This window comes from Pseudophryne corroboree, chromosome 2, assembly GCF_028390025.1.
Source record: "Pseudophryne corroboree isolate aPseCor3 chromosome 2, aPseCor3.hap2, whole genome shotgun sequence".
Classification (NCBI taxonomy): Eukaryota; Metazoa; Chordata; class Amphibia; order Anura; family Myobatrachidae; genus Pseudophryne; species Pseudophryne corroboree.
In genome coordinates, this window is record NC_086445.1 from 877561253 (window position 1) to 877588782 (window position 27530).

At 45.0% G+C, this 27530-nt stretch overlaps 1 protein-coding gene and 1 long non-coding RNA gene across 4 annotated transcripts in view; one reads left to right on the top strand and one right to left on the bottom strand.

The window, feature by feature from the left end:
* Positions 1-27530, bottom strand: part of LOC135049937 (uncharacterized) — a 153082-nt gene that overhangs the window by 12977 nt on the left and 112575 nt on the right. The gene's annotated exons all lie outside the window — the stretch shown is intronic.
* GOSR1 (golgi SNAP receptor complex member 1) overlaps positions 1-27530 on the top strand; it is a 241617-nt gene that overhangs the window by 12937 nt on the left and 201150 nt on the right. For all 3 annotated transcript variants that reach the window (XM_063955965.1, XM_063955963.1, XM_063955964.1), the window contains exon 4: positions 22577-22684. In XM_063955965.1, coding sequence (XP_063812035.1) covers positions 22577-22684 — 108 coding nt within the window. The remainder of the gene's footprint in view (positions 1-22576; positions 22685-27530) is intronic.

Genomic DNA, 27530 nt, shown 5'->3' on the forward strand with positions numbered 1-27530 from the left:
TCAAACTAAAAATTTTGTAAATCAAATCTAAACATTGTAATCTGATACCAAAAATATTGATGAATTAAACAGATCTTGAATAAAATATACAATAGAGCAGGGGACGACCAACCCTGATCCTCGAGAGCTACCAACAGTGCACGTTTTCCAGGTCTCCTCACAGAATCACAAGTTAAGTATTAAATGTGACCGTTGGTAATAATAAGATTTTACTTACCGGTAAATCTATTTCTCGAGGGCCGTAGAGGATGCAAGAGTTGCTCACAGAAGATCCGTGGCCTCTTCCTCTAAGGCAGGATCTGCTGCGGCAGGGGCCCTGTCTGTTCCAAGACTTACCGCGGCTGCATTTGACGGCATGGCGGTGGAACGCCGGATCCTAGCGGAAAAAGGAATTCCGGAGGAAGTCATTCCTACCCTGATCAATTCTAGGAAAGAAGTGACGTTAAAACATTATCACCGTATATGGCGGAAATATGTTTCTTGGTGTGAGGCCAGAGCTGCTCCTACGGAGGAGTTCCATGTGGGCCGTCTGCTTCACTTCCTTCAAACAGGAGTGACTTTGGGCCTAAAATTAGGGTTCATAAAGGTCCAAATTTCGGCCTTATCCATTTTCTTTCAAAGAGAATTAGCCTCTCTTCCTGGAGTACAGACTTTTGTGAAGGGGGTGCTGCATATTCAGCCTCCCTTTGTGCCTCCGGTGGCGCCTTGGGATCTTAACGTGGTGTTACGTTTCCTCAAGTCACCTTGGTTTGAACCACTCAAAACTGTGGAGTTGAAATACCTCCCGTGGAAAGTGGTCATGTTGTTGGCATTAGCTTCGGCTAAACGTGTTTCAGAATTGGCAGCTTTATCACATAAAAGCCCATACTTGGTTTTTCACGTGGATAGGGCAGAGTTGAGGACTCGTCCTCAATTTCTGCCAAAGGTGGTCTCATCTTTTCATATGAACCAACCTATTGTCGTGCCTGTGGCTACACGGGACTTGGAGGATTCCGAGTCCCTGGATGTGGTCAGGGCTTTGAACGGCTAGAATTAGGAAGACTGAAGCTCTGTTTGTTCTGTATGCGGCCAACAAGGTTGGCGCTCCTGCTTCAAAGCAGACTATTGCTCGCTGGATCTGTAACACGATTCAGCAGGCGCATTCTACGGCAGGATTGCCGTTACCGAAATCGGTTAAGGCCCATTCCACTAGGAAAGTGGGCTCTTCTTGGGCGGCTGCCCGAGGGGTCTCGGCATTACAGTTGTGCCGAGCAGCTACTTGGTCGGGGTCTAACACCTTTGCAAAGTTCTATAAGTTTGATACCCTGGCTGAGGAGGACCTCCTGTTTGCTCAATCGGTGCTGCAGAGTCATCCGCACTCTCCCGCCCGTTTGGGAGCTTTGGTATAATCCCCATGGTCCTTACGGAGTCCCAGCATCCTCAAGGACGTTAGAGAAAATAAGATTTTACTTACCGGTAAATCTATTTCTCGTAGTCCGTAGAGGATGCTGGGCGCCCGTCCCAAGTGCGGACTTCTTCTGCAAGACTTGTATATAGTTATTGCTTACATAAGGGTTATGTTATAGTTTATCGCTTGAACCGTGGCTATGTTGTGGTTCATACTGTTAGCTGGGTAGTTTATCACAAGTTATACGGTGTGATTGGTGTGGCTGGTATGGATCTCGCCCTTAGATTTACAAAAATCCTTCCTCGTACTGTCCATCTCCTCTGGGCAGTTTCCCTAACTGAGGTCTGGAGGAGGGGCATAGAGGGAGGAGCCAGTGCACACCCAGAGTCCAAAGCTTTCTTAAAGTGCCCTATCTCCTGTGGAGCCCGTCTATTCCCCATGGTCCTTACGGAGTCCCAGCATCCTCAAGGACGTTAGAGAAAACTGTACATGGGCACCTGCCAGGTGAGCTGGAAAACATGAACTGTTGGTAGCTCTCGAGGACTAGGGTTGGCGACCACTGCAATAGAGTAACCATAAAAAGGGGCCAAACGGTCAAATCACTTTCAACTTAACATAGCGTCACCAATAAATTGTGTTAATCCTAAAAAATATAAAAAGAATTAAAAAAAAAAAAAGAAAAAAGAAAAGAAAAAAAGAGCCCCTAGCGGGTCCCTGGATCTCGATCCCTTTGTTTATTTGTAACCATAAATGGGTAATGCAGTAAAGTCATCTCTCGTGAAAAGTATGAAAAACAAAAAATCCATGTTGCTGGCTTGAATAATTTCAAAATAGGATTTTGGGTTGTACTGTCCAGTACGTCAATGTATATTCCCCATTTTTATTTTGTGAAATTGACAATTCATTTTTTTAAATCAATTAGTGTAGCTCTCTAAGCAAAATATAACATCTGGAGTAACAGCTCCTTAAATGTCCCCAAAAAAAGCAGAGAAGATTCCGTCTAAGATTTCAAAATGACTTTCTTAGCAATTGTCAGGACAAATATGAGAGGGTAAAAATTCCTTACACTTTGGACCCAAGACCCAGTTTTCAAAATTACAACAAAGCACTGCCAGCAGGTCATGTCTAAGAGGTGAATTAATAACGGAAGAAATAAATAATAAAACTTTATCAGAGAATTTGCTGACTTTACGGCATTCCCAAAATTGGTGAATAAAAACAACTTACTTTCGGTTGTTTACGTTTGAGACATGATCCAGTTTCAGTCTCTGTCATATATTTCCTCTGCCCCTGAGATACATGCACTCTCTGTAGAGTTTTGAAATGCACTTCTGAAAGCATTGCCAAATATAAAATGGCCATAGTTCTATCATAATATATAGTTAGATGTTTGGGATTTATATTTGGACCTAAATCCTTTTCCCGTGTAGAGGTTCATTTATCTCAAACTCTGTCAGCAGTAGCATGTGTCAAATCAGTGGTTAAATAATACGTTTTGTATCGTCGCGTACCTAAAGAGCGTATCCAAGCCAATCATGAGTCCGTTTCAGAGGAGAGGGAGACATAACCGGAATATGATGTGTCGTGACCTTTAGCAGTTTATCTGTAGATTTGTCTGGATGGGGGTAAACCAAGGGTGCTATGCTAAAGATGGAGGCTTTTGTATCGCCTGCTCACACTTTACATTTCAGTGCATTCTGCCTGAGGTGTGTAGACGCTACAATTGTACATAATACATAACTATCAAAGAAGACAAAACATGCCTCTAGGAAGAAGTTGTCTGCAGCTATGCAGCAAATTGGTTATCATGCAGAATAATGCTGGGTACACACTATGCAATATATCGTCTGTTCAGCCGACAAATGATCTATGGCATAGTGCATCTGTGTGTGCAGAAGATTTGTCTGTGAATTACGTTGTTCACAGACATATCTGATCGGCCTGTGCTGCACAGCTGGAGGTGATATATCTAGCAGCTATATTGTTTCGTTTGCATGTGTATGCAGGCGACCGGCCCATTAAACTGCCGCTAGTGACATCACAACTGGGTCGGCAAAATGTCAGTTCACGCCCACTTGTGCTGTCTGCCCAGATACTGTATGTAGAGTGGCTGATTGGTAAGTGTATACAGCTTACCAAATTGACTGCTCGGTTTGTGTGAAAGTCTGTCTGCAGATAAATATTTCAGGTGTTTACCCAGCATAAGTGTATGATGATATGTGAAGACAAAGCATACCAATGTGAGAGTTCATTTTTACAGAGATTTCTTGCAACGTTATTGACTGATTTGTTTTATGGCTATATACAGCATGGAGTCATATTGATATGAACATATTATTTTTGTATGTTCTACCTCCTATGTATAGGACCCTTATGATGCCATATAATTAAAAGAATAAAATATATAGCCTAATGCAAAAAAACATTTGTCTGCTGCAGGGTACACTGGGCTCCACAAGGATAGACACTGGGTGTAGAGTATGATCTTGATCCGAGGCACCAACAGGCTCAAAGCTTTGACTGTTCCCAGAATGCACAGCGCCGCCTCCTCTATAACCACGCCTCCCTGCACAGGAGCTCAGTTTTGTAGTTGGTGCTGCAGTAAGCAGGCACATAACAGAGGGGCTGCTCCAGGCAGCCCTAAGAAGAGCTTTTTTTGAAGTAAAAAGTGAAGACTACAAGGGCAGCAGCGGTGGTAAATATCAGAAGACATTCACTGCTGCAGCTCCAGCTCTCCCCAGCGGCGCTGTACACTCCCGAGCCCTGGCTGCCGGGTAACTACAGCAGGCGGCTCCAGTTTTCTTCACAGTCAGGCACACACGACGGGGGGCTCTCCGGAATCGCGTGGCAGCGCTTCGGGAGGTGGTAAGTGGGTCCCGCTTGCGGGACCCGGTCTTTATCGCGATCCGGCGCGGTCAGTGGGAGGTGGGCCGCGCGCTGGCGGTGGACACTGTTGCAGTACAGGCGATCCCACTAGATCACCAGGGCATGGGTGCAGGTCAGGTTTTCTCTCTAAACCATTTTCAGTAGCCCACAGTACCCGGTGGTTTTGTCAGGAGGGGGATAAGGCTTAGGCCTGAAGCCCCTCCCCCAGCCCCAGGGCGCCATTTCCCGCAAATGTTCCCGCCCTGGAGCTGCATATCTGTCTCTCTCTCACTCCCTGTCAGTGTCTGGACGCCATTATCTCTCAGCTTCACTGTTCCTGGGACTGCTTGGGCAAATCCTCCTGTGTAAAGCCGCCTGGTTGTCAGTGCTGTGACTTTACATGACACTTAAGTATTCTACCTGCCTTTTTAGACAGTGCTAGTTAAGAAAGAGTGCATTTAGTCAGGGTTTTCTAGTACAATTACCCTGTGATATACATCCAGTTCTTACTGTGCAGTGTTATATCTATTGACTACATCTCTATATATATAAGCTAGTCCAGTGCAGTATTATTGTTAGTAATAACCTCTGCATTGTACAAACTGTGACTGTCTGTGTGTGCATTAGCTAGCTGAGTGGTGTTGGTGTCCATTTCGTGTCTTTCATTCAACTTGCTATCCCTATATTCTATAACCTGAGGGGCCTTGGTGCGTCAGGTTTTATATTGATATAGTATTTTCACAAAGGTATACTTTAATACGTATTTTTCTTTGTGATTTAGTCACCATATCTCTCCTTTTATCTCTGCTAGTGCTGACTACACTGTGCAGGGGTTTGGGTAAGAGGTATTGTGCTGCTAATAATTGTACTGTGTTACCTGATACTGCAAGTTATATCATGTCTGCTTCTGAGGGTAACGGTTCTGGGGCTGAACACACTACAGGTGTTGCTGAAGCCACAGACCCCTATGAGGAAAATATAGCAGCTGGGGGCTCTGGTTCTGGGGACTCCTTGCGCCCCAGTGGGACTGTGCCAATGGGGGTACATAATGACCCACCATGGGCCACTTTTTCCACGCTTCTACATACGCTAGTTAATAAACTAACACCCCCTATGGGACCCCCTATGCCGGTACAGCCGTATGTGGTCCCTGCAGCTAACCCGCCATGGGCGGACGATTTATCTGCTCAATTGAGGAAGTTGAACCAGTCCCTGACTACTAAATAGTCTGACCATCGCTCGCCTAAGCCCAAGGGGTCCTCTAAGCGAGCTCGTCTCCTCACAATCCACTGCTGTCACTGACACCTCGTCTGATGAATACGTCACTTACACTGATCCCACAGGTTCTGACTCAGATACGGCTGATGGGGAGGGTAGTTCACATGTGGATGTTCCTGATCTTTTGGAGGCTGTTAAGTTGATTCTGCAGATTACGGATGATCCCGAGCCATCCGTCCCTCCTAAGAAACCAGATAGGTTCAAGCGTCAGAAGGTGGTTAAACAAGTTTTACCTCACTCTGACCACCTAGTGGATATACGTCAGGAACACTAGGAAAACCCGGGTACGAAGTTTGTGCCTCAAAAGAGGATGCTGGCTCGCTATCCCCTCGCACCAGAGCTGTCTAAGAATTGGGAAACGCCTCTTCCAGTAGACTCACATGTGGCTAGGATGGTGGTTTCCTCAGCTCTACCTGTCACTACCGTCACGTCTCTAAAAGAGCCTACGGATAAACGTGTGGAGGGTTGTCTGAAAGCGATTTACACCCTCACGGGTGCTGCACAACGGCCCACTATTGCAGCAACATGGGCTGCAGAGGCTATTGAAGCATGGGCCTTGGAGTTAGAAGCTGAAATCTCTTCTGACCATGCTAGACAATGCTTGTCATATATTGTCACAGCTTCTTGCTATATTAAAGAGGCAGCTTCTGATGCCGGTATCCTAGCAGCCAAGGCCTCTACTACATCAGTCCTGGCTCGCCGGATATTGTGGCTGAGATCCTGGTCTGTGGATCTGGACTCTAGAAAAACCCTGGAGGTACTCCCTTTCAAGGGAGATATTCTGTTTGGGGAGGACTTAAATAAGATAGTGGCTGACTTGGCTACTACCAAAACTGCCTGTCTGCCAAGTACAAAGCATAAAAGGGATGGGGAAAATGGGATATGCTCTGCACCAGCTTTGACAATGTTAATTTGCAGAAAACGGCCCCAATCAATATCCTTCAATAAGACAGTCAGTGTTTACTGGATATTTGGGGGTGCACCCTGAGACAATGATATCATACAGAAGAAAAAAGGAGAGCAAAGAATGTCTCTTTGTTGGCGCACATTGAATAATTTTAAAATTTAACTTTTAATAAGTTCATTAAGATTGTTCCAAAAAAGACGAAATATTTGACAATACAATACAACAAATACTAACTGTGAGTGAAATAACAAAATAAAGTGAATTTCTTAAAACCAAAGGCTCGCTACCTGTGTCATGTATTATATTATTCTACTTGATTAGTATAGTAAGAAACACTTACGGATCTAAATGTTCTGTTATAATTGATCTGTAAGATTATGATCAATCCACAGGTTCAGTATCTGCGCAAATATCCAATGTGTTCCTGAAGGATTACTGTATTACGGTTATTATGGTATAGTAGCCAATATGATCACTTATATGATGGCATTACATAGTTACAGTAATTGTATATTATCTTTATTATCAGTAGTGTGTAACTGTAGCTGGAACCCTTAAGAGTCAATATTTTCAGCAAATAACTATTTTATTACTGACAGGTAAACACAATGGATTATGTGACTATGATTGGGTAACACATCCACTGTTATATACAATGTAACTGTAATAAGAGAAAATCATCAGATAATGTAGTGCGTTAGTGTAGACACGCCCTGTTAGTAATATCATACATCAACATTAAGTACAACACTGGTGAATGCTGTAGCTGACAAATATTGTATTCTACAGCATTTCTTGGAGTATTATATAGTTGTAATAATTATATGTTGCCCTTATTGCTAACGGCTCTGCCAAACAGGGGTATACCACTGTAGCTAAATCACTTAGGAGCAGATACTCTCTGCAGATAACCGTTTCTATTGCTGACAACTAAACACAGTAAGGGCATACCTCCCGCACATATATTTTCTTATATAATAACATTGTATGATTACAGTAATTGTATATTACCTCTATCACTGTGTTAGTTAACAGTATGTAACTGTAACTGAATCGACAGCTACATATAATATGTAGCTGTAGCTACTTAATTGATTAGCAATTAATAATGATTGATAATTTGATAGCCACACTAAATTGGTGTATTAATATATACAATAGGTATCTTTCTCAAAAGTTACCAAAAAGACTGTCTATTTAAATCTTGACACGTGTTTCGTCTTTTTTAAAAAACAAAAAACAAAAAAAAACAAAACAAAAAAAAAACTTTTTCTAGGCTAAACTTTAGCCTAGAAAAAGTTTTTTTTTTTTTTTTTTTAAAAGACGAAACACGTGTCGGCGGTACAATGGCCGCTACCTGACTTGTCCAAACATAATGATTTGCATTTAATAGATTAAACACTCTGACACTTACGGACTTAGTACAATATGAAAATAGTGTCTGTGTCAATCCATGTGAGAGCTACCTAATGAATATACTGATACACTAATTTAATGTGGTTTTGAATTAGGAGCTCCACGCTATCAGTTAGTGCTATGCTATGTGTGTTAGAAATGCTCTAGAATGTTATAACTCAATAGCTGCAGTACTTAATAGTGCTATATCTAATGCTGCTGCAGAATACTGCTGACAGGATGTGTTCGTATTAACATCCTACACCACCTGGTGTTCTCACTCTATCTCAATAGCTACAATTGTATGCAATAGAAACTGATACAGTTTCCTGTTAAAAACATTTACTCTCCAGATAGTTACAGTTACACTTCCACATGATGTTCAGCTGCTAGCAAGAACGTTTTAGAATATAATGATTGATAACTGCAGTGTCCACTAGTGCTGCATATCACACCACTTGGTGATTTCATTTATTAAAAACTTTTTTGTTACACTGTATCTAAATAAGTGGAAGATACATCATGCTGCTAAAAGCACTTGTTCTCAAGCCAATCCACGTTAGTTGCAGTATCTAATAGTATTTTATCCAATGCTGCTGTGGAATACTACCGACAGGATGTGCTTATATTAACATACTATACCACCTGATGTTTTCATTTATTTCAATAGCTACACTGTATGCAACAGCAGTTAACACTGCTTCTTGTCAAAGACATTTACTCTCAAGCGAAGTTACAATGACATATTCATATGGTGTCTAGCTGTTAGTAATAAGACAGTCATTTATTGTAAGCATTCGTTCTTAAGTGATCCAATTATTACTACACACCTTTATTTGATACAACTGCCAATAATAAAACAGGCTAGATATTTTGATATTTATGGATCCAGTACAAGATTTAAATAGACAGTCTTTTTGGTAACTTTTGAGAAAGATACCTATTGTATATATTAATACACCAATTTAGTGTGGCTATCAAATTATCAATCATTATTAATTGCTAATCAATTAAGTAGCTACAGCTACATATTATATGTAGCTGTCGATTCAGTTACAGTTACATACTGTTAACTAACACAGTGATAGAGGTAATATACAATTACTGTAATCATACAATGTTATTATATAAGAAAATATATGTGCGGGAGGTATGCCCTTACTGTGTTTAGTTGTCAGCAATAGAAACGGTTATCTGCAGAGAGTATCTGCTCCTAAGTGATTTAGCTACAGTGGTATACCCCTGTTTGGCAGAGCCGTTAGCAATAAGGGCAACATATAATTATTACAACTATATAATACTCCAAGAAATGCTGTAGAATACAATATTTGTCAGCTACAGCATTCACCAGTGTTGTACTTAATGTTGATGTATGATATTACTAACAGGGCGTGTCTACACTAACGCACTACATTATCTGATGATTTTCTCTTATTACAGTTACATTGTATATAACAGTGGATGTGTTACCCAATCATAGTCACATAATCCATTGTGTTTACCTGTCAGTAATAAAATAGTTATTTGCTGAAAATATTGACTCTTAAGGGTTCCAGCTACAGTTACACACTACTGATAATAAAGATAATATACAATTACTGTAACTATGTAATGCCATCATATAAGTGATCATATTGGCTACTATACCATAATAACCGTAATACAGTAATCCTTCAGGAACACATTGGATATTTGCGCAGATACTGAACCTGTGGATTGATCATAATCTTACAGATCAATTATAACAGAACATTTAGATCCGTAAGTGTTTCTTACTATACTAATCAAGTAGAATAATATAATACATGACACAGGTAGCGAGCCTTTGGTTTTAAGAAATTCACTTTATTTTGTTATTTCACTCACAGTTAGTATTTGTTGTATTGTATTGTCAAATATTTCGTCTTTTTTGGAACAATCTTAATGAACTTATTAAAAGTTAAATTTTAAAATTATTCAATGTGCGCCAACAAAGAGACATTCTTTGCTCTCCTTTTTTCTTCTGTCTGCCAAGTACCGCTCCTTCTGTGTCGAAGGCTAAAGGTACTTCCTTTCGCCCCTTTCGTCCTTCAGGTAAAGCAAAAGGTCAGGCGTACAACATGCAGGCCCATACTTCCAAACCTGGTAAGCCAAAGCCCAAAAGAGCTTGGGCGGCCCGTCAGCCAGCTTCCAAGGCCGATAAGCCTACCGCATGACGGGATCCCAGGGTGGGGGGCCGGCTGCTAGGGTATACCCAGGAATGGTTGAAGACCACTTCAGATGCCTGGGTACGGGAAGTCGTCACTCGAGGTTACGCCATAGCCTTCATCGATTTTGCCGGACAGACGTCCAGACGTTGGATCAGACAAAGGCAAACACTGTTTCGGTGGTGCAGACTGTCCTGGATACAGGAGTCGTAGTACAGGTGCCTCTTGCGCAGAGGGGCCAGGGGTACTATTCTCCGCTTTTTCTAGTCCCGAAACCGAATGGGTCCTCCCGGCCCATTCTCAACCTCAAGGCATTGAACAGGTTTGTGAAGGTTTCCAAGTTCCGTATGGAAACCCTTCGCTCTATAGTTCTGGCCTTGGAACCTGGGGACTATATGGTCTCCCTGGATATACAGGATGCTTACCTGCATATTCCTATAGCAGCGTCACATCAGCAATACCTGAGGTTTGCGATTGGCAACCTCCATTACCAGTTTCGGGCGTTACCTTTTGGTTTAACAACGGCTCCGCGAGTCTTCACCAAGGTCATGGCGATGATGATGGTGGTACTCCGCCGTCAAGGGGTCAGGGTACTGCCGTATCTGGACGACTTGTTAATCCTGGCAAATTCCCCAGAACTTCTCCTACGTCATCTGGATATGACGGTCCGGTTTCTACAAGCCCACGGGTGGCTCATCAACTGGAAGAAATCCTCCCTGGTCCCTGCTCAGAGCATGGTGCATCTGAGAGCGCTATTGGACACTCACAACCAGAGGTTGTTCTTGTGTCAGGAGAAAGTCCTGAAGCTTCAGGACAGGATTCGTTGATTCCTTTCTCGTCCGCAAATGTCGATACATTCGGCGATGCAGGTGCTGGGCCTCATGGTGTCAGCATTCAACGTGGTGGAGTATGCTCAATTCCATTCTCGCCCCCTCCAGAGGCTGATTCTAGCCAAGTGGGACGGCCTACCTCACCGGATCAGGTCTCAAATGATCTCATTGACTCCGGAGGTCTGTCTGTCGCTGCTCTGGTGGCTCCAGGACCAACAATTGTGCAGGGGCTGTCCCTTCTGGATATCCAACTGGTTCCTGTTGAGACAGATGCCAGTCTAAGAGGTTGGGGCGCGGTGCTGGAGCTACACTCCCTTCAGGGTCGGTGGACCAAGGAGGAGTCCCTCCTCTCAATCAACATTCTGGAATTGCGGGCGGTCTTCAATGCATTGAACCTAGCCCAGCATTTAATTCAGAACCGTCCTGTTCAAGTGCAGTCGGACAACGCCACCACAGTGGCTTACATAAATCATCAAGGCGGTACTCGAAGCCGCTTGGCAATGAAGGAAGTCTCACGGATTCTTCAATGGGCGGAACGCCATCTACCGGCCATATCGTCAATATTCATTCCGGGAGTCCTGAATTGGGAAGCGGACTTTCTCAGTCGTCAGGACGTACATGCCGGCGAGTGGGGCATCAATCCAGAAGTGTTTCAACTCCTAGTGGAAAAGTGGGGCCTTCCAGATGTAGATCTGATGGCGTCTCGACACAATCACAAGGTTCCGGTCTTCGGAGCAAGGACAAGGGATCCTCAAGCAGCATTCGTGGATGCGCTGGCGGTGCCGTGGAGGTTTCGGCTGCCGTACGTGTTCCCTCCGGTGTCACTCCTGCCCAGGGTAATTCGGAAGTTCAAGCAAGAAAAAGGAAATCTGCTTCTCATAGCTCCAGCGTGGCCCAGACGGCACTGGTTCTCAGACCTGCAAGGCCTATCGTCAGAGCGTCCAATTCTACTTCCACAACGCCCAGACCTCCTCGTTCAGGGCCCCTGTGTCTACCAGGACCTAGCCCGGCTGTCTTTGACGCGTGGCTCTTGAAGCTTCTGTCTTAAGGGCTAAAGGGTTTTCTGAGGCTGTCATTCAAACTATGTTCCGGGCCCGGAAACCGGCTTCGGCTCGGATTTACTATAGGGTCTGGCATTCTTACTTTGTTTGGTGCGCATCTAACGATTATAACGCTTCCAAGTTTAGTATAGCCAAGTTGTTGGCTTTTCTTCAGCAGTGCCTGGACTTAGGCCTGCGTCTGGCCTCCCTCAAGGTTCAAATATCTGCCTTGTCGGTGTGGTTTCAGAGAAAAATTGCGACCTTACCTGATGTTCATACTTTACTCAGGGTGTGTTGCGTATCCAACCTCCCCTATGTCCTGCCTGTGGCTCCTTGGGACTTGTCGGTGGTTTTGGAAGCGCTACAAGAGTCTCCGTTTGAACCTCTTTGTTCAGCTGATCTTAAGTGGCTTTCCCTTAAGGTGGTGTTTCTGCTGGCTATTGCTTCAGCTAGAAGAGTGTCGGATTTGGGTGCCTTGTCCTGTAGTTCCCCATATCTGATATTTCACCGTGACCGGGCGGTTCTTAGGACTCGTCCCGGATATTTACCTAAGGTGGTTTCTTCGTTCCACCTTAACCAGGAGATTGTGGTTCCGGCACTTGTTTCTCCTGATCTGTCTCCCAAAGAGCGGTCTTTGGATGTGGTACGGGCTCTCCGTATCTATGTGAAGAGAACTGCTTCTATTAGGAAATCTGATTCTCTCTTTGTGCTGTTTGGATTTCACAAACGGGGCTGGCCTGCTCATAAGCAGACTTTGGCCAGATGGATTAGAATGGTGATTGCACATGCTTATGTGAAGGCTGGTCTGTCAGCTCCTGCTCACATTACGGCCCATTCTACTTGGTCTGTTGGACCTTCTTGGGGCGGCCCGCTGTGGTGCGACCCTTGAACAATTGTGCAAGGCAGCTATGTGGTCCTCAGTGAACACGTTCATAATGTTGTATGCCTTCGATACTGCCGCTTCCCAGGATGCTTCCTTTGGACGCCGGGTTCTTGTGCCCGCTACAGTGCTTCCCCTCCCATAAGGAACTTCTTTAGGACCTCCCCAATGTCTATCCTTGTGGAGCCCAGTGTACCCCGCAGCAGAAAAGGAGATTTATGGTAAGAACTTACCTTTTGTTAAATCTCTTTCTGCGAGGTACACTGTGCTCCACAAGGCGCCCACCCTGACGCACTTAGCTTCTTTGGGTTGGTATGGCATTAGCTGCTGACACTTTTCTTGTCGTGAGAGTGTGGTGTATGTGGCTACTAACCTTTGTCGTCTCTTTTCCTGCTACTGCATTGGGCTGGTTAGCTAAAACTGAGCTCCTGTGCAGGGAGGCGGGGTTATAGAGGAGGCGGCGCTGTGCATTCTGGGAACAGTCAAAGCTTTGAGCCTGTTGGTGCCTCGAATCAAGATCCTACTCTACACCCAATGTCTATCCTTGTGGAGCCCAGTGTACCTCGCAGAAAGAGATTTAACAAAGGTAAGTTCTTACCATAAATCTCGTTATTGGCTTGTTGTACTGCAGCTACATGTCCTTGCCATATGTACCCATTCCACCACCATGTTTTGCCCTGTGTCCAGCTAATTGCTTGTCACCCTGCATATACTACAGTGATACAATGGACATTGGACTTGAGATGTACGCTATTGCACAACCACTGAGATTTTGTACACAGCAGCTGTGCAATACGATGCTAATGCCGGCTGCATGGTCCAAAGAAGCAGCATCGGATCTTCTACGTCAGGGCTTGAGCATTTTTTTTTTTTCTAAAATCCAAACAAAAAAACAAACAAACCTGAAACCTCCTTCTGAAGCCACATTACTGAGCAGCTTCCCCCACCTCACCAGGCAAACCAACTCCCACACAACTATGGGGTACCCCCAGGCAAACCACCCCTCTGCAGCCACACCCCAGGCAAACAATCTCCCCTGTGGCCACATCACTACCCACTCCAGAGTCACAATCACTGGCCACGCATAGACCCTCTTCGGAGAGCTCTATGCAGCTGGAGTTTGGAGACGGTAGACAGCGCAGGCCAGGATGGACAGGCACTGCAGTTAGCGCAGGTTGGGACGGACACTAAATACATGCACTCCTGTGCACGAAATGGCCGTCGCAATACAGGTTTGCCCACGCATCTATGTTGGAGCTGTGGGACTGAAGAGGATCTATGGGCAAACCTATGGGCCATGGCGACCTGGCCCCTGGGATTTGTCGAGCTCTGTTCTATGTGAACATTGGCCATCTGAGTGACCCTCAGGTTACTCAGTATGGCTGTTGTTTTCATGCTGCTGGGACCAGTGAACCTGCTTCAAGGGACACAGCCGCTGGCCTTGGCACATCCAGGAAACAGTGCCATCATGCCCGTTTCCTGAAATGCTGGCCATCACCGACCCCTTCCCTGTCACCTAAGGGCCGCAGCATATCAATCATGTTGAGGCTTATGACAGTCGTTGCAGAAATCGATCCAGCACATGCGCAAATCGCCTAATGTCAAAGATGTATGTAAACCATCCGGTTTGGGCACATCTCTGAATTAACCCCATTATTAACTTGGGTCACTACAAAGATGTTGTGTAACTGTTTGTGAGAAGCATGTGACTATGGTATTGTTGGAAGTATGCACAGAATGGCAGGAAATGGCTGTTGAAGGAAATCCCTTAGCATCACAAAATACACATTTGCTCACAGATTTTGCGATGGAACAATTTTGATACCTAGCCTTGGCAAGGACCCAATGTGTGCTGTGTCCTTCTAACTATAGGGGTGGGATATGTCTAAACAAATTTTTTTTTGTAAAATATACACAGTGGCGCAATGGGGAAATGCTGCCTGTCGGGCAAACTGAACCAGTTGGATTTCACCTTAAATCCAAAAAAACGTATGTAAAAGCAAAAAAGGTAGGATCAGTTTGCTCCTTTGGCGCAAAGGGGAAAAATTATGAATTGTGTCTGTGTCTAACAATAAAAAACAATAGTCTGCGTACCCACACTCACACTATGCGAGCGTGGGATATGTCCATAAAGGTATCTTTAACACGATATCACATCAATCTGGATCTTGTTCCAGGAGTCAATAAAAAACACGATTTGAAAATGACTGGGTATCGTACCCCAACTCACACGAAACAGGAGATGATGACTCCTATAAAGGTATCTTTGAATATCTGATGTGGCTTTGGATATGCCTCCGTGGTGGGCGGTGATCTCATAAATGTAGAAAGATGGAAAAAACAACCAATGTGTAGTATTTCAATTAATGCCACTCATATGTGCAATTCTACACCATAAGGTATGACTGTGCATTACTTACACTAAGGTTAAATGTTTGGTTATAGATTTAAGCATCCACCCTATACAATGGTTAGTTTAAATGGGAGCGTACCCCAAACTCACAAAATGGTCAATAGGGTGACTCTTATCAAGGTATCTTTACGCACTCATTCATATTCAAATGGCGTACCACAACTCACGAGTATAAATGCAGGGATACTCCCATCAAGGTTTCGTTATTGAATTCCTGCTTTGTTAGTCAAGAATGGACTCCCAAACGGTTATAGTGTCCCAAGGATTCAACAATAGATTTATTCCTCCAAAATACCGATCCACAAAGATACATGTAACCAATGTGTAAAGATTTTATTTAAAGTCCATAAATTCCATAAAAGGACAATCGAATGATTAAAAAATACAATCAAAAAATTGCAAAAGATAAAAATTCAAAATCCAAAATTCATAACACAATTAAAAAAGGAATGATGAAAAAGTCCATAACAAATCTCTGTTAAAATGATTAAAGGCTACTCACACAGCGGTCTGTCGACGCGTTTCGGTCCTGGGAACTTTGTCAAGACATGACCTGCTGTGTGGGGAGCCAGATATTTATGATAGTGGTAGCCAATAATGTGCGGACAGGAAATTGGTTTGAGAGGAAGTGACCTCATAATGTAGTTTAGTTTATCACTTTAAAATTCTAATACCTACATGTTAAACATCAAAGTCAAAATCCCCCTTGTCCTTAAAACAAATCTAACTGGGTCCTAAAATATTGAAAAATTGAAAACTATCCTTAATGGGTTATCTTAAACAGCGTTCCTAATCCGGATATAACTGATGCATTTCCTGTGCCGCAAAGGATCACGGGAAACGTAGTCCTTTGTCCGGCACTGAAACACCTATGAAGCTGCTTACATGTATCTTTGTGGATTGGTATTTTGGAGGAATAAATCTATTGTTGAATCCTTGGGACACTATAACCGTTTGGGAGTCCATTCTTGACTAACAAAGCAGGAATTCAATAAAGAAACCTTGATGGGAGTATCCCTGCATTTATACTCGTGAGTTGTGGTACGCCATTTGAATATGAATGAGTGCGTAAAGATACCTTGATAAGAGTCATCCTATTGACCATTTTGTGAGTTTGGGGTACGCTCCCATTTAAACTAACCATTGTATAGGGTGGATGCTTAAATCTATAACCAAACATTTAACCTTAGTGTAAGTAATGCACAGTCATACCTTATGGTGTAGAATTGCACATATGAGTGGCATTAATTGAAATACTACACATTGGTTGTTTTTTCCATCTTTCTACATTTATGAGATCACCGCCCACCACGGAGGCATATCCAAAGCCACATCAGATATTCAAAGATACCTATATAGGAGTCCTCATCTCCTGTTTCTCTATCGTCCTTGTGGATGCTGGGGTTCCTGAAAGGACCATGGGGAATAGCGGCTCCGCAGGAGACGGGGCACAAAAAGTAAAGCTTTCCGATCAGGTGGTGTGCACTGGCTCCTCCCCCCATGACCCTCCTCCAGACTCCAGTTAGATTTTTGTGCCCGGCCGAGAAGGGTGCAATCTAGGTGGCTCTCCTAAAGAGCTGCTTAGAGAAAGTTTAGCTTAGGTTTTTTATTTTACAGTGAGTCCTGCTGGCAACAGGATCACTGCAACGAGGGACTTAGGGGAGAAGGAGTGAACTCACCTGCGTGCAGGATGGATTGGCTTCTTGGCTACTGGACATCAGCTCCAGAGGGACGATCACAGGTACAGCCTGGATGGTCACCGGAGCCGCGCCGCCGGCCCCCTTGCAGATGCTGAAGTAAGAAGAGGTCCAGAATCGGCGGCTGAAGACTCCTGCAGTCTTCTAAAGGTAGCGCACAGCACTGCAGCTGTGCGCCATTTTCCTCTCAGCACACTTCACACGGCAGTCACTGAGGGTGCAGGGCGCTGGGAGGGGGGCGCCCTGGGAGGCAAATGAAAACCTTTTTTGGCGAAAAATACCTCACATATAGCCCCCAGAGGCTATATGGAGATATTTAACCCCTGCCAAGATTCACTAAATAGCGGGAGACGAGCCCGCCGAAAAAGGGGCGGGGCCTATCTCCTCAGCACACAGCGCCATTTTCTCTCACAGAAAGCCTGGAGAGAAGGCTCCCAGGCTCTCCCCTGCACTGCACTACAGAAACAGGGTTAAAACAGAGAGGGGGGGCACTGATTTTGGCGATATTGAGATATATATAAAGATGCTATAAGGGAAAACACTTATATAAGGTTGTCCCTATATAATTATAGCGTTTTGGTGTGTGCTGGCAAACTCTCCCTCTGTCTCCCCAAAGGGCTAGTGTGGGTCCTGTCCTCTGTCAGAGCATTCCCGGTGTGTGTGCTGTGTGTCGGTACGTGTGTGTCGACATGTATGAGGACGATGTTGGTGAGGAGGCGGAGAAATTGCCTGTAATGGTGATGTCACTCTCTAGGGAGTCGACACCGGAATGGATGGCTTATTTAGGGAATTACGTGAGAATGTCAACACGCTGCAAGGTCGGTTGACGACGTGAGACGGCCGACAAACTATTAGTACCGGTCCAGGCGTCTCAGAAACACCGTCAGGGGCGTTAAAAACGCCCATTTACCTCAGTCGGTCGACACAGACACGGACACTGAATCCAGTGTCGACGGTGAATAAACAAACGTATTTCTCATTAGGGCCACACGTTAAGGGCAATGAAGGAGGTGTTGCATATTTCTGATACTACAAGTACCACAAAAAAGGGTATTATGTGGGAGTGAAAAAACTACCTGTAGTTTTTCCTGAATCAGATAAAATAAAATGAAGTGTGTGATGATGCGTGGGGTTACCCCGATAGCAAATATTGGCGTTATACCCTTTCCCGCCAGAAATTAGGGCGCGTTGGGAAACACCCCTTAGGGTGATAAGGCGCTCACACGCTTATCAAGTGGCGTTACCGTCTCCAGATACGGCCGCCCTCAAGGAGCCAGCTGATAGGAAGCTGGAAAGATATCCTAAAAAGTATATACACACATACGGTGGTTATACTGCGACCAGCGATCGCCATCAGCCTGGAGATGCAGTGCTGGGTTGGCTTGGTCGGATTCCCTGACTGAAAATATTTTATTCATATAGAGCATTTAATAGGATGCATTCTATATATATGTACGTGAGATGCACAGAGGGATATTTGCTCTCTGGCATCAAGATAAGTACGTTGTCCATATCACCCAGAAGATGTCATGGACACGACAGTGGTCAGGTGATGCAGATCCCATACGGCACATGGAAGTATTGCCGTATAAAGGGAAGGAGTTAGTTGGGGTCGGTCCATCGGACCTGGGGACCACGGCAACAGCTGGGAAATCCAACCTTTTTACCCCAAGTTACATCTCAGCTGAAAAAGACACCGTCTTTTCAGCCTCAATCCTTCCTTTCCCATGAGGGCATGCAGGCAAAAGGCCAGTCATATCTGCCCAGACATAGAGGTAAGGGAAGTAGACTGCAGCAGGCAGCCCCTTCCCAGGAAAAGAAGCCCTCCACCGCGTCTGCCAAGTCCTCAGCATGACGCTGGGGCCATGCAAGCGGACTCAAGGTGGGGGGGTAGTCTCAAGAGTCTCAGCGCGCAGTGGGATCACTCGCAGGTTGACCCCTAGATAGTACAAGTATTATCCCAGGGGTACAGATTGGAGAGTCGAGACATCTTCTCCTCGCAGGTTTCTGAAGTCTGCTTTACCAACGGCTCCCTCCGACAGGGAGGCAGCATTGGAAACAATTCACAAGCTGTATATCCAGCAGGTGATAATCAAAGTACCCCTCCTACAACAAGGAAAAGGGTATTATTTTTCCACACTATATTGTGGTACTGACGCCAGACGGCTTGGTGAGACATAGTCTAAACTGAAATCTTTGAACACTTACATAAAAGGTTCAAATCGAGATGGAGTCACTCAGAGCAGTGATAGCGAACCGGAAAAAAGGGGACTATATGGTGTCCCTGGACATCAAGGATTACCTCCATGTCCAAATTTGCCCTTCTCAACAAGGGTACCTCTGGTTCGTGGTACAGAACTGTCAATATCAGTTTCAGACGATGCCGTTTGAATTATCCACGGCACCCCGGGCCTTTTACCAAGGTAATGGCCGAAAAGATGTTTCTTCAAAGAAAAAAGGCATCTAAATTATCCCTTACTTGGACGATATCCTGAAAAGGGCAAGTTCCAGAGAACAGTTGGAGGTCGGAAGAGCACTATCTAAAGTAGTTCTACGACAGCACGACTGGATTCTAAATATTCCAAGAATCGCAGCTGTTTTCCGACGATACGTCTGCTGTTCCTAGGAATGATTCTGGGCATAGTCCAGAAAAAGGTGTTCCTCCGGGAGGAAAAAGCCAAGGAGTTATTCGACCTAGTCAGAAACCTCCTAAAACCAGGCCAAGTATCAGTGCATCAATGCACAGGAGTCCTGGGAAAAATGGTGGCTTCTTACGAAGCGATTCCATTCGGCAGATCTCAGGGGATTTGCTGGACGAATGGTCCGGATCGCATTTTCAGATGCATCAGCGGATAATCCTGTCTCCAAGGACAAGGGTGTCTCTTCTGTGGGGGCTGCAGAGTGCTCATCTTTTAGAGGGCAGCACACTCAGCATTCAGGACTGTGTTCTGGGGACCACGGATACCAGCCTGAGAGGCTGGGGAGTAGTCACACAGGGAAAAAATTTCCAAGGAAGTGTGGTCAAGTCTGGAGACTTCTCTCCACATGAATATACTGGAGCTAAGGGCAATTTACAATGCTCTGAGCCTAGGAAGACTCCTGCTTCAAAGTCAACCGGTGCTGATCCAGTAGGACATCATCATGGCGGTCGCCCACGTTATCAGACGGGGCGACACAAGAAGCAGGAGGGCAATGACAGCAAGGATTCTTCGCTGGGCGGAAAATCATGTGATAACACTGTCAGCAGTGTTCATTCCGGGAGTGGGCAACTGGGAAGATTTTCTCAGCATAAATGAATTCCACCCGGAAAAGTGGAAACTTAATCTGGAAGTTTCCACATGATTGTAAACCGTTGGGAAAGACCAAAGGTGGTTATGATGGCGTCCCACCTGAAGCGCCAGGTCAAGAGACACTCAGGCAATAGCTGGGACGCTCTGGTAACACCGTCGGTGTACCAGTCGGTGTATGTGTTCCATCCTCTGCTTTTCATACCCAATGTATTGAAAATGATAGGAAGGAGAGGAGTAAGAACTATACTCGTGGCTCCGGTTTGGCCAAGAAGGACTTGGTTCCCGGAACTTCAAGAGATACTAAGAAGGGTCTTGATTCGGCAAGAACCGTGTCTGTTCCGGGACTTACCGCAGCTGCGTTGACGCCAAGGCGGGTGAACGCCGGATCCTAAGGGAAAGAGGCATTCCGGAAGAGGTCATCCCTACCCTGGTCAGAGCCAGGAAGGAGGTGACCGCACAACATTATCACCACTTAGGTGAAAATATGTGCCAGGGTGTGAGTCCAGGAAGGCTCCACGGAAGAATTTCAACTAGGTTAATTTCTACATTTCCTGCAAACAGGAGTGTCTATGGGTCTCAAATTGGGTCCATTAAGGTTCAAATTTCGGCCTGTTGATTTTCTTCCAGAAAGAAATTGGCTTCAGTTCCTGAAGTCCAGAAGTTGTTAAGGGAGTACTGCATATACAGCCCCTTTGATGTCTCCAGTGGCACTGGGCGATCTCAACGTAGTTTTGGGATTCCTAAAAAATCACATTGGTTTAAACAACTCAAATCTGTGGATTTGATATATCTCACATGGAAAATGACCATGCTGTTGGTCCTGGCCTCGGCCAGGCGAGTGTCAGAATTGGCGGCTTTATCTCACAAAGCCATATCTGATTGTCCATTCGGACAGAGCAAAGCTGCGGACTCGTCCCCAGTTTCTCCTTAAGGTGGTGTCAGCGTTTCACCTGAACCAGCTTATTGTGGTACCTGCGGCTACTAGGGACTTGGAGGACTCCAAGTTGCTGGATGTTATCAGGGCCCTGAAAATATAGTTTCCAGGTTGGCTGGAGTCAGGAAATCTGACTTGCTGTTTATCCTGTATGCACCCAACAATGCTGGGTGCTTCTGCTTCTAAGCAGTCGATTGCTCGTGGGATTGGTAGCACAATTCAACTTGCACATTCTGTGGCAGGCCTGCCACAGTCTAAATCTGTTAAGGCCCATTCCACAAGGAAGGTGGGCTCATCTTGGGCGGCTGCCCGAGGGGTCTCGGCATTACAACTTTGCCGAGCAGCTACGTGGTCGGGGGAGAACACGTTTGTAAAATTCTACAAATTTGATACCCTGGCAAAAGAGGACCTGGAGTTCTCTCATTCGGTGCTGCAGAGTCATCCGCACTCTCCCGCCCGTTTGGGAGCTTTGGTATAATCCCCATGGTCCTTTCAGGAACCCCAGCATCCACAAGGACGATAGAGAAAATAAGAATTTACTTACCGATAATTCTATTTCTCGGAGTCCGTAGTGGATGCTGGGCGCCCATCCCAAGTGCGGATTATCTGCAATACTTGTACATAGTTATTGCTAACTAAATCGGGTTATTGTTGTTGTGAGCCATCTTTTCAGAGGCTCCGCTGTTATCATACTGTTAACTGGGTTCAGATCACAGGTTGTACAGTGTGATTGGTGTGGCTGGTATGAGTCTTACCCGGGATTCAAAATTCCTCCCTTATTGTGTACGCTCGTCCGGGCACAGTACCTAACTGGAGTCTGGAGGAGGGTCATGGGGGGAGGAGCCAGTGCACACCACCTGATCGGAAAGCTTTACTTTTTGTGCCCTGTCTCCTGCGGAGCCGCTATTCCCCATGGTCCTTTCAGGAACCCCAGCATCCACTACGGACTCCGAGAAATAGAATTATCGGTAAGTAAATTCTTATTTTCGTGTGAGTTGGGGTACGATACCCAGTCATTTTCAAATCGTGTTTTTTATTGACTCCTGGAACAAGATCCAGATTGATGTGATATCGTGTTAAAGATACCTTTATGGACATATCCCACGCTCGCATAGTGTGAGTGGGGGTACGCAGACTATTGTTTTTTATTGTTAGACACAGACACAATTCATCATTTTTCCCCTTTGCGCCAAAGGAGCAAACTGATCTTATAGGGGTGGTATGTTTGGGTGAAGAGTGCGTTTTCAAGTGAGCCATGAGTTTGATGTGATTGGTAGAGGGGGTGAGTTTATATATAATCATGGAAACTACTGTTTAAATACGTAAAATATTGGCGTCCATATCTATATGTCACAGCATTTTACATCAAATGTAACCATCATGCAGCCTAATTCTATATAGTATAGTGAAAATGTGCTTCATATTTGCATAAATGTTCCTTTGCTTTTATTTATGGGAGACATTATTGTTTCAGCTTACCGGGATTAATGACAAAATGGCTGAATACAGCAGTACAGCTGGCGTGACCTCTATAAATGCTGCACTGATGCACACATTACAGAGACATCGAGATATACTGCAGGTAAATGACTGGCTTATTTATGTTTTAATGACTCCTTTATATAATTGTTAGCTGTAGTGTATTTTTGTTAGTCTTAGTCGTTTGGCACATTTTACGGTTTAATACAGAAAGTCTATATGATGTGTTATACTAGTGAGCAGGAGAAATCTGAACTATGCCATTCATTTAAAGATCTATTATGGTCATTCCATGTCAGGTCACCCAGGCATGACACCCACCGACTCAGATTTACATGATACCTTGTACACTTGATACTACCACATAACCATTAACCCATGTCAAATTGTTCTTCTCTAGGCCTCACAGTTTTTGAGATATAGGGGGACAAAGTTCGAAAAATTGCTGGGAAATGCTGCTCCTGATACTTAGTTTTTTCTGAGGTGTATATGGAATAAAATTCACATCTCAGCGCCTAATCCACATATCACTTTAACATTTTGACCCTTTTGTTAATTTAAAATATGGGAATTCCAGTAAAAAATACTTTAGCAATCTTGCCTGACTCCGAGAGTCATTATACATTCCTTTACTTCATACTTAATAATTTTTTTGGTGCAAAAAAAGGTTGTTTCAGTCCGCACTATCAACCGAAGGCAGATGAGTTATTTCCCTTTTTTGTTTAAATTGAACCTTAAAGTATACTTTATAAGGCTATGAAAGAAAAATAATGGGATTTTGATTACCTGTTTTTTTTTTTTTTTGTTTTTTTTTAATGTTTCATTATAATTTTCTTTTTAAAAACGAAAATTACCATTGGGTATAATTTTGCCTGCCAGGGGAGTATTTTAATTTTGTATATTTGTTATGTATATGTGAGGATTTCTAATTACACATAGGATATATTCAATTAGCAGCGATAATCCGTTTTTGCGCAATAATTCATCGTCGATAATTTTACCGTGAATTTCGCGGTTGGGGAAATTCTCTATTTTAAGGTAAAAATGTTGGGATTTGGTAGTAGCTATCTGGTAGTATCAAGTGTAGAAAGTATCATGAAAATCTGAGTCTGTGGGTGTCATGCCTGGGTGAATTGACATGTAATGACCCATTAGCATACATGTAGTTTGTCACAACAGGGACAACCTCAGGATTTCTTCCAAATATTTTCGTAAAAAATAACAAAAAAAGCTTTCTGGACCTAGTTAACCTCTTTAATTAATATAGGCGAGTTCATTTTGGTAGATTTAATACATTCCACATATCCACATAGAGTAATGTGACAGTGTATGGGGACATACCACTGAGAAAACACAGTATGGAACTATGCAGTGTACTTACCTCAGGTGACCCTGGCAAGACCAACTTCAGAAGAATGATCCCTGAAGATATCTTGCTCCAAAATGTGACACGTGATCCTAGTAGCAATACATTGAGCTCTGCTGGTTGTGTAGCATGAATCCAAGACACCTGGAGTGAGCTTCTACTAAGGTGCCCCCCTCCTGATGCCATTGAAATAAGGGTAGACCAGCATACAAGGTGTGCTTTACAACTGCTAGCCCAACCTCCAGTCACCTGCCTCATTTTAAGTAGAAAGGATTCCTTAAGAATTGATGATCTCTTCTTCATTAAACACCATCTGCATCATAATCAACCCCATTTTCTCTAACGTCCTAGTGGATGCTGGGAACTCCGAAAGGACCATGGGGAATAGCGGCTCTGCAGGAGACTGGGCACAACTAAAAGAAAGCTTTTAGACTACCTGGTGTGCACTGGCTCCTCCCACTATGACCCTCCTCCAAGCCTCAGTTAGATTTCTGTGCCCGGCCGAGCTGGATGCACACTAGGGGCTCTCCTGAGCTCCTAGAAAGAAAGTTTATTTTAGGTTTTTTATTTTACAGTGAGACCTGCTGGCAACAGGCTCACTGCATCGAGGGACTAAGGGGAGAAGAAGCGAACCTACCTGCTTGCAGCTAGCTTGGGCTTCTTAGGCTACTGGACACCATTAGCTCCAGAGGGATCGACCGCATGGAACTGGCCTTGGTGTTCGTTCCCGGAGCCGCGCCGCCGTCCCCCTTACAGAGCCAGAAGCAAGAAGAGGTCCGGAAAATCGGCGGCAGAAGACATCAGTCTTCACCAAGGTAGCGCACAGCACTGCAGCTGTGCGCCATTGCTCCTCATACACACTTCACACTCCGGTCACTGAGGGTGCAGGACGCTGGGGGGGGGGCGCCCTGAGCAGCAATAAAAACACCTTGGCTGGCAAATATATCACAATATATAGCCCCAGAGGCTATATATGTGATAAATACCCCTCCCAGAATCCATAAAAAAGCGGGAGAAAAGTCTGCAAAAAAGGGGCGGAGCTATCTCCCTCAGCACACTGGCGCCATTTTCTCTTCACAGTGCAGCTGGAAGACAGCTCCCCAGGCTCTCCCCTGTAGTTTGCAGGCTCAAAGGGTTAAAAAGAGAGGGGGGGCACTAAATTTAGGCGCAATATTGTATATACAAGCAGCTATTGGGAAAAATTCACTCAATATAGTGTTAATCCCTAAATTATATAGCGCTCTGGTGTGTGCTGGCATACTCTCTCTCTGTCTCCCCAAAGGGCTGTGTGGGGTTCTGTCCTCAGTCAGAGCATTCCCTGTGTGTGTGCGGTGTGTCGGTACGGCTGTGTCGACACGTTTGATGAGGAGGCTTATGTGGTGGCAGAGCAGATGCCGATAAATGTGATGTTTCCCCCTGTGGGGCCGACACCAGAGTGGATGGATAGGTGGAAGGTATAAACCGACAGTGTCAACTCCTTACATAAAAGGCTGGATGACGTAACAGCTGTGGGACAGCCGGCTTCTCAGCCCGCGCCTGCCCAGGCGTCTCAAAGGCCATCAGGGGCTCAAAAACGCCCGCTCCCTCAGATGGCAGACACAGATGTCGACACGGAGTCTGACTCCAGTGTCGACGAGGTTGAGACATATACACAATCCACTAGGAACATCCGTTACATGATCCCGGCAATAAAAAATGTGTTACACATTTCTGACATTAACCCAAGTACCACTAAAAAAGGGTTTTATGTTTGGGGAGAAAAAGCAGGCAGTGTTTGGTTCCCCCATCAAATGAGTGAATGAAGTGTGAAAAAGCGATAAGAAACTGGTAATTTCTAAAAAGTTACTGATGGCGTACCCTTTCCCGCCAGAGGATAAGTTACGCTGGGAGATATCCCCTAGGGTGGATAATGCGCTCACACGTTTGTCAAAAAAGGTGGCACTGCCGTCTTAGGATACGGCCACTTTGAAGGTACCTGCTGATAAAAAGCAGGAGGCTATCCTGAAGTCTGTATTTACACACTCAGGTACTAGACTGAGACCTGCAGATAGTGCTGCTGCAGCGTGGTCTGTGACCCTGTCAAACAGGGATACTATTTTGCATAAGAGCATATTAAAGACGTCGTCTTATATATGAGGGATGCACAGAGGGATATTTTGCCGGCTGGCATCCAGAATTAATGCAATGTCCATTCTGTCAGGAGGGTATTAGAGACCCAACACTGGACAGGTGATGCTGACTTTAAAAGGCACATAGAGCCTTATAAGGGTGAGGAATTGTTTGGGGATGGTCTCTGGGACCTCGTATCCACAGCAACAGCTGGGAAGAAATTTTTTTACCTCAGGTTTCCTCACAGCCTAAGAAAGCACTGTATTATCAGGTACAGTCCTTTCGGCTTCAGAAAAGCAAGCGGGTCAAAGGCGCTTCCTTTCTGCACAGAGACGAGGGAAGAGGGAAAAAGCTGCACCAGTCAGCCAGTTCCCAGAATCAAAATTCTTCCCCCGCTTCCTGTGAGTCCACCGCATGACGCGGGGGCTCCACAGGCGTAGCCAGGTACGGTGGGGGGCCGCCTCAAAAATTTCAGCGATCAGTGGGCTCGCTCACAGGTGGATCCCTGGATCCTTCAAGTAGTATCTCAGGGGTACAAGCTGGAATTCGAGGCGTCTCCCCCCCCCGCCGTTTCCTCAAATCTGCCTTGCCGACAACTCCCTCAGCAGTGAAGCTGTGCTAGAGGCAATTCACAAGCTGTATTCCCAGCAGGTGATAGTCAAGGTGCCCCTACTTCAACAAGGACGGGGTTACTATTCCACACTGTTTGTGGTACCGAAACCGGACGGTTCGGTGAGACCCATTTTAAATTTGAAATCCTTGAACACATACATAAAAAAATTCAAGTTCAAGATGGAATCGCTCAGGGCGGTTATTGCGAGCCTGGAGGAGGGGGATTACATGGTATCCCTGGACATCAAGGATGCTTACCTACATGTCCCCATTTACCATCCTCACCAGAGTACCTCCGTTTTGTGGTACAGGATTGCCATTACCAATTCCAAACACTGCCGTTTGGACTGTCCACGGCACCGAGGGTCTTTACCAAGGTAATGGCAGAAATGATGATACTCCTTCGAAAAAAGGGAGTTTTAATTATCCCGTACTTGGACGATCTCCTTATAAAGGCGAGGTCCAAGGAGCAGTTGTTGGTCGGAGTAGCACTATCTCGGGAAGTGCTACAACAGCACGGATGGATTCTATACATTCCAAAGTCACAGCTGGTTCCTACCACACGCCTACTGTTCCTGGGGATGGTTCTGGACACAGAACAGAAAAAAGTGTTTCTCCCGCAGGAGAAAGCCAAGGAGCTGTCATCTCTAGTCAGAGACCTCCTGACACCAAAACAGGTATCGGTGCATCACTGCACACGAGTCCTGGGAAAAATGGTTACTTCTTATGAAGCAAAATTCCATTCGGCTTCCATGCAAGAACATTTCAGTGGGACCTCTTGGACAAGTGGTCGGGATCGCATCTTCAGATGCATCGGCTGATACCCTGGTCCTTGGAGATAGGGTTATCTCTACTGTGGTGG